Genomic DNA, 8,990 nt, shown 5'->3' with positions numbered 1-8,990 from the left:
AAATGTGGTCGGATAGTAATATAACCAGCAAATTTCAGAAGGCGTTCTTGCTACTAGCAGGTGTATATTTTTGCTATGTACTATTCAAATCAGCCGCCTTTACCTCGTTGGATTTTTGTTCTTTGGAAGATTTCACGTAGTGTCGTAGTTTCTCCTCGCTCGACGTACAGTGTAGTGTGTAATGCGTTTGAGCGTTGTGTTTCTTGACGTTTGTGTAGTTTTTTTACTGTGAATAATGTGATTGTGTAGTTCGTTATGGCATTTAGATACCGTGAAGATTTGGTCGGCAAAAGATTTCTCTCTGTGAGTGGTGTTTCAAAAATAAACGTGAATAAAGTTTCCGAATGGGGATGGAAAGCTGGTGTTATCAGAGCAGCTTCACATAAAGATAACAAGAATAAGGAACTCCAGGTAAAGCTTGTTGATTAAGCGCAGTCATTTAACGAATAATAAGATAGGTTTAATTGATCATTTTATATTTGGTTTATCTTAAAGTGAAGAATGACTTCACGTTACGTTCTTATAAACACATTAACTATTTATAGATCTATAATGATATAAATTAATTATTTAATTTATATTGCAACTCAATCATCATATAAGTTGTAAATCATGTTTAATTTTTTATAATGAAGTCTCAGTAAAACGTTATTGTGCAAGTAATGCTACTTTTATATTCATTTTACGCTAAAAAGTAATGTTATTACAAATAAGTTTATTAAATACAAATAAGTATATTACAACTAAACAGTTTTATTCAAAGACACTAATATATCTCGATTATCATAAAACCTAAAATGCATAGAGATGAAAGTTGGCACATCCGTGCGTCATTAAAAATACCAACGTATAGCCGAAATAAAGAAAAAAAAGTTTTTATTATGGTTTCTTATTCCATTTATTTATTAAACTCTTCTTTCCTACAGCCCGCATGTACACAATATCTAGGATATTGTATATACCTGCGTATTATATCCTTAAATAGATAACATTGAAAAAAGTATCGGTGATATAATTTAAAAGAACGTACTGTAAAATGTAGTTCCCAAATAGTTTCAAAATTGATTTTCCTTCGACAAAAATTATGTCATCTCATATTATGTATTTATAATAAAATATATAATCATTTACTCCATATATATGTATAATCAGTGAATTATTTATTGAGAATGTAAATAATCAAAATTTAATATATTTTATATACATATAAATATGTATAATTTTTATTACAAACATTATAAAGTACTTAAATGTTTTTATTTTATTTTTAATTTATTAAAGTGAGAAATGGTTTAATAAATTCTTTGTTTCTTTACAAAATTCTATTTATGTTAAATGATTTCATAAAAGATTATACATATTATATTTAAACACAAATAATAATCTTACAACGTGATATTAGTACGGATACTTTATTACGAATATTCTTCAATTATTAAAGATCTTTCAATACACCATCAAATGCTTTTATTCGTGTCTCTTAAGGTTACATCTAAATAAAGTTAAGAAGTTTTCAAGTATTCACATCAAGTTACATCATTAATAATTATAAAACCAGTATAGGAATGCGAACGAAAAGGTCACCAGAACAAAGCAAAAGGGGCAATTAAGTACGCTAAAGACTAATTAGTACCAATTTAGATTACGAAATATCGGTAGAAAATATAACGTAAGTAATAACAACTGTTGATTTAATTCCCTAACATATATAAAACTACTTTCATATATAAATGATGTTAGAATTGTGCAATCTTCTTACGTCACAAATTGGCACCTGCCTTGTATTTATCTATTACGTATATTGGGATTAGGTTTAAGCGTACAAAACCGAATGCACATGACTGGGGGTTCAACGACCCTACTCTCTCTGCGTTCGATGCACCGCCCGTACGCAACGTTTGAACCGAGACCTGCCGGACCCGATCAAAGTTCTAAAAAAAACTGATGTTGGACTCTCAAAGGAATAAAATTTACTTTATGTAACTAATCCAACCGTTAATAATTATTTTTAAATAGTATTTCCTGAAGATTAGCTCGTGGAAAATAGTTTTAACATTTAAACCTCACTTATCTATATATGTACTCGTAGTTCAAAACAGTACATAATAATTAAATTCACATTTACAGCATTTAACGGAATTCACGTATGAAATTAAGACATAGATAGATCGTTACGTATTTATAAGGTAAGTATAAAACTGTTATATGCCTTGATATAACAATACCGATATATTTTCCGACTAATAACGTCCGAAATGCACTTGCAGAATATTAGGTACTGCGCTGTACGCTCATCTGCAGGTATAAAACTTTCAAAATCAAGAGATACGACAGCTCCACAACGATGCGCTCGCCCGCTATGTTCTCCATTTATAAATAGACGACATCTTTCTACATTGCACGCTCTCCCGCCGAGTGGGAAACGCCAGACCAACACACAACTACACACCACTACAAATATAAGAATATTTGTTTAGATTACCTACTCCTTCTCGGATCAGAAACCAGTTGTATTCGAACTATAACTGGTTATTTGGTCAGTATTAAACGTATTTGAGATCATTTACCAAGACAGTTTATAATATTTCGTGAGATCGAAACAGTCAACATGAAAAACGATTTTGATCGTTTTTCTATGAACATTTATTTGGGAATATATACAGGCGAGAGACAAAAGTAAATATTTTTAATTTCTTAGGACGTGTATTTATTAAATATGGAATTATAATAATTATGTACATAATTATTTTACAGTAATATTTTTATAAAATACCGTGAAGATCCCACTGCTGGATACAGATGTATTTTCTCAATAAGAGGCTTGAGGTTTGAATCTTTGATTAAAACGAACGTGTGAAAACTTACTGGGATATTTCGACACTGCGTCATTTTAAACCTCGTCAAATCTGTAATTGTATACAACAAAAGCAGCGCCATTGTCTGATTTAATTTAAAGGAAAATGAGACGTGAGAAATGTGTATGTATATAATGCATTTGTACAAACCATAGTAATATATCTAAGTAAATGACCTTGTAAATACACGAAGAGCAAATATTAATAATCTATATGAGTCTTCATAGAACGTGGAGTTGTTGACATCAATGATATCATACACTATCTAAAGATGTAACACGCTGACATTTAATTAATTCATTTAAATATAACATACATAATATAAATAAACCTATCAACATAATGGTCACAATACCCTGTTTTCCTTTCTTTGCTACTAATAGATATTCCCTGGAAGAAGTAACTCCAAGATTTTGTTATATGTATTGTTTGCAATAAAGACTAAATACATGACCCTAACATTCTATTAATACATGATTATGTAACATAAACAGAATACGGATTAGATTAGGCTAACTTTAACGAACTAGCTGTAATAATTTACTATCGTATTTCTTAAAGGTCTTCGTATATGTTGATAATTGTGAGAACAGTAGATACCTATGTATGTTAAGCGAACAATGCCAAGTGAAACTCAATTTTATCAGAGAGAAATGTCAATATTAGACACTCGTCTCTTTTCACTCGCACAAATGATTATTGTATAATGGAACTAATGAAATCATTACAAAAACTTTGTCTCTGATATATTGTTTCGACGATGTTGTAGAATATTTTTAAATATTTTAAAATTAGAAGTATAGTCTGTACTCAATTTACGGACGTATAATTCTATTGTTAGGTGATATAAAGTACGAGAACTTTTGTTCTGAATTCATCCAAAATGCAATAAACATCCTCCTTTGTATTTTTGGTCACTTAAACTGTGTCCGTAGACGTTGATTTACAGTCCTGGTTTATCTTCTAATTTTATTACTCGGTCATTTGACGTTTTTTCGAAATCACTTTGGCGGTAGAATAAATCCCCATACAATGCCGAATGAACCCGAATGGAAATTCATTTCCATTTGGGCTCATTCATTGTGACTTATAGAAGCAAGAAATTTATCATCAGAAAATTGTATATTGCAGTTTCATTTTTATTAATGTAGAAGCCGAAATAAGTACTTAATAAATGAAATTGAGCCATAAATTTGCCGTTTTAACTATTATATAGAATTAGTATTTTTCATAAAAAATGTCAGAAAAACTATGGCATTCTTCGTAGACAAAATTACTTTCACAAATAATATAACGTTGTAAAAGTATTTGGATGTGGTTTACACGTTTTAATGCTCGTTGATTTTGGCATGGCTCCGCTAGTTGGACTATGTTTAGAATGTAAGTATTGGTATCTGTATAAAAACATTCAAGAATAGATATCATTGCTTTGAAGTTGTATTTATTTGCACGAAAATCACTCATGTTTTACCTACTACTCATATTTTACCACGAGATAGTCGTGTTACTGTGTCGCTAAGGCAAACTAATTTTTAAATACGTAATTATGATCAATAAATTGATATATAGCATAATATAAAAATATCATGCTACAATTCACAATTTGAATCATACTAAATACATAGCTGAATCAACATAATCATCCAGCTGATACGAAGCAAGTTGTGCAAGTAGCGGTGGCGAGCACAAAGATCGGTAGGGCGAGGACGGAAAGTAGGTCGCAGAGGCGCGGGCTGCAGGGGAGCCCTTTCGGCCACTTATCAACCGGGGCCGTGACTAGGGAAAGCGACTCTTTGAAGTTTTGGTAGATACTGAATGTTTGTTTGACTATGATGCTGTTGTGATATCAAAATGAACTGCAAATCCATCACAATTTACGGACGGATAAAAACGAGGTTAATTGCATTGATTGGATCCAGTTTTGGATTTAGATTTAATTTAAATACTATGTATCTGTACTTATATACTTCTTAAATTTACAAAACTTGCTTTCCACTTTACTCATAATTTAACAAATATATCGTTTAAATATGATAACTGAGTGTAAAAAGTGTTTAGCACTTCGATTACTATAATCAAAAGGTATTTAGTACTGTTCAACTTGCAAATTTTAGCATTTAATTGACATTGCAATATCCATTGTTTCATATATCTCACTGTAAAGTTTATACTTTTGTAAATATTGAGTGATTTCGAAGTACATGATGTTTACTACATTTACAGAAAATTGACAAAATATAAAAATAATATAATCATTTAATAAAACAAACTAAAAACATGTAATCAAAACAACATTCAAATAGGGCAATAGCGTATTTACCTACAATTAATCAATTATAATATAATAGGTACACATCAAACTCAATGAAAATAATAGAAAGCTACACTAACAGCACAAATCACATACTATTGAGATTTAATAACTTAAATTAATTAAACATTAATAGTAATAAGGTACATCCATCATTAAATGAGGCTGTAACAATTTAATGACATTCTTAACCAGGCTAGAAATTAGAATATTCTTTCACAATTGACTGGTGGATTTTTCAATCAGCATTGTGACGTTATTGACAGAATGACACTTTATAAAACCGGAGCTGCGACCTCGCTCGAGCCCTTCGCAACCTGTGCGGCCTCATCGACTAAAATAATACTTGATACTCGTTTCCATGACTTGGTGATAACATGATTTCTTATAAAGTAATGAAACCTGATCCGTTCCTCTACCAGAACAATAAAATTAAGAGGAACCACTATGTTTTTGTTTTGGGACCTGTTAGCTAGCTAGTGTAAAAATATCAATTTACAAATAATAAAAAATGCCAAATTATAATTTGCACTTAGAAAGATTGTAACGAAAATGAACGATTGACAAAATCAATTGAAGAAGATTTTTGTATAATCGACTGAGAGGTCGCTCTCAACCTGCTGGTGTTGAGTTTTCTTGTTTGTGGAAAAATTGTTATACTTGTGCGTTGCAACTAAGTGAACAAAGCATTCGCGTTATTTATCGAGTTTCTTTGTTGTAATGCAGCAAATGTATGTATATAAAACTATAGTTAGAACAGTTTGAAGTGATTTCTTTGTTTTATCGAAACTTTGAGCAGGTGGAGTCAGTGAATTTTGAGAAGAACATAATCACTTTCGAAATCAGTTGCTCAGGAAAGATTGGAAATAGCTCGATCCACACGGAGCGCGCTCGACCTAAATTCTTGAGTCTGCACATTACGGCTCCACATACTTATGTGTAGTTTTATTTGATATTGGATTATTTTTTAATTATTATTTAGAAACTGTAACTTTCTCTTTCTATCGCTTATTAAGAATTTTGTGCATGGTACTTTTTGCCTTGACCTTAATAAATTTTTCTTCGTAACTGTTCACGTTTAAAAACAATAAAGTTAATAAAATTCTGTTTATAGTATAGAATTTCTCCTTTCTCATTTCTAATTTGGTATGCCACTTAAGCCTTTTTGTAATTTGAATTGCTATGGATTCTTTTGAATGAGAAAAAAAAACAAGGCAGAGCATCTTCATTCTTTGTTTTTAATATCGGCTTCACCTTATTGCAAATTTTAATAATGGACAACACTCATTCCGACGTGACATTCACGTTACATTTTGTCATTCAAACATATATATACAACATAGCATAGCTAGAATAATAAGACGTATTATCAGGCCATTTTTAAATTTTTATATACATTTTTAATTAAAACTGACATTTTCTTTTATGGTGTCTTTTAATATGTTTTCGTAATGTTAGTCATTTATTTAAGATAAAAAATCTTGGAGTTTTTACTTAATATATGGGTGCAAAACAAGTTTACAAGTTACCTTTAAAATATACAAAACAGGTTGCGCAATTTATTTAAATCTGGTTTTTACGTCCATATAAGTAAGAGTAAGTTCATTTTTAACATTTTTGACGCGACACTAAAAACCTTGCATCTTCACTATAAAGTTTTTTAACCAAGCTGATGATTTTGCTTACATATAAAAAATCGTAAGTTTTTGTTGCAAGGTTCGTATTTAAATAGGTAGGTATATAATTTAATTACACGAATGAATTACTTTTCATTACTTGTTGATGAAGTATTAAAAACATTTCATAAGTAAGAATAGGTTACGGTTGATATTGGAACATCATATTTTAATAAATAGTAAAGCACCAGAAATCACAACAGACCTTCATAAAAAGCATAGGAGGTAGATACTGTTGCAACGGCAGGAAGCGTTGGGCACGCGACGTGGCCTAACGGAGCGTGACACGAGAAATTAACTGTTATTTATACGCACTGCGATGTCTTGTTTAAGTAACCTGTTACAACATTTAAGAAAGTATAGACAAAACTGTTACAGTGAAATACTCAATACTTTATCATAACAAAAATCCAAGGCGAATACAAAAATAAAATGTTTTATACCAATTACATATACCTTTTGAAAAGAGTAATTATTGGATGTTACAAAATTTCTTCGCATGAAATTCAATTTATAGAAGCTAAAAAATGCCAACATTTGCAAATTGCTTGTAATAACAATTAACTGTATTTTTTTTTTAAATGAATCAGATTTTCTTTATAGCATAGGTAGGCAGACTGGCAAATGGGGCACCTGATAATAAGTAGTCACCACTGCTCATAGATATTAGCGCCGTAAGAAATTTTGACGATTCTATCGTCATTGCGCCTCCAACTTTAGGAAATGAGATGTGATATCCCTTGTGCCTCTAGTTACATTTGTTCACTTATTCTTTAAGCCGGACCGCGGCAATCTTAAGTGTTGCTCCTGGGTGGTAGAGAATATGATGAGTAGGTAGCACCTACCCAGACAGGCACTTGGACAAAGCTCTACCACTAAGAAAATTATATAATTTTAATATATCCTATGTTTAATTAGGCAAAGACAATACAGTCCATGTCTTCTATTCTTTCTTTAGCCTCTGCGTAAATGTTTCTCATATAATATTATCACCGTACAATAAGAGGCCTGATAGTTGCGTTTTTTTTTTACAAAAATAATAAAGAGACATTTCGACGTATGTCGGCAATAATCAAACTGTTATGTGTTGAGTTATTGATAGTAGTATAAACGTGCGTATGAAATAGGGACTTATCTATCTTTGTTTTGATTATAGGTTAATGTCAAAGTACTATCTAATTTTTATATTATGAAGCTACCATGACCAGCTGTGACCGTCGACCTCGTCTAGTGAGCGTTGTGCTAGAAGGTTGTATTTCAACATCGTCTTCTACGTTTAACATAATTAAACTTATTACAATACTTGAACTAGGAATTTCTCTTATATGGTATTTTTTATCAATAGAAAGCACTAAAAGCGCTTTAGGGCTTCATTTGTCTTAATTGTTATGTTAATCCCACGTGGTTTTTTTTTTAATATTTCGGCAAAGTACAAATCCAGATATATATGTATAATTATAACACGTAAATATACTATTTCATATACAGCTAAACAATTATTTTTTATGATACATAAAAAAAACATAAATCATCCAAGCACGAAACTGCGTGTTGCTGACGATTTCGAACGCATAATATCAACAACATTATTTTATATGAAAATGTTAAAACATTTGGGCTTTAGTTTGTTTGCTTTAGTTTCGCTAAGATAAAAATATATACGCGTAACAACTAAGTGACTGTTAATAAATTTAATTATTTATCGATCTTACTATTTTTTGTCAAATCATATTGTCACACTTGGACGTGAGTTGTCTGAACAAACTTTCAATCTAGTTGAAGTAACAAAAAACGATTTTATACAAGTTCGCCATATTTAAAAAGTTGTTATTGGTTTTTTAATTAATTAAATGCATTGCTTTCAGTTAAATAATACAAAAATCCTGGTATATTGTAATTTTTATGATAATGAACTAATCGCTCGACTATGAGATGGGTGAAAAATGAGAGCAAAATTAAAAAGTGAATATACCACCCTGTCTGAAGTCCTGTTGTTTATGTCTTATTGTTGCCAGTGATAACAGTCGTTTACTCGTACTTATCGCATTGCTAACTATTTATAGTTATCGCGAGGACGAATACAGAGGTGATGGCAGTAGTCTATGTAATTAATTATTATTTCTCATATTTGAAAATTTTCCGCTGTTA

At 30.7% G+C, this 8,990-nt stretch overlaps 1 protein-coding gene across 1 annotated transcript in view; it reads left to right on the top strand.

Moving 5' to 3' along the window:
- Positions 1–141: 141 nt before the first annotated feature.
- LOC113402597 (lysine-specific demethylase 3A-like) overlaps positions 142–8,990 on the top strand; it is a 131,887-nt gene continuing 123,038 nt past the window's right edge. The window contains exon 1 of the mRNA XM_026642893.2: positions 142–411. Within this exon, the coding sequence (XP_026498678.2) occupies positions 256–411 (156 nt within the window). The 5' untranslated portion in view covers positions 142–255. The remainder of the gene's footprint in view (positions 412–8,990) is intronic.

Source organism: Vanessa tameamea, chromosome 11 (assembly GCF_037043105.1).
Source record: "Vanessa tameamea isolate UH-Manoa-2023 chromosome 11, ilVanTame1 primary haplotype, whole genome shotgun sequence".
NCBI lineage: Eukaryota > Metazoa > Arthropoda > Insecta > Lepidoptera > Nymphalidae > Vanessa > Vanessa tameamea.
This window is presented reverse-complemented; position numbering and strand designations above follow the sequence as displayed.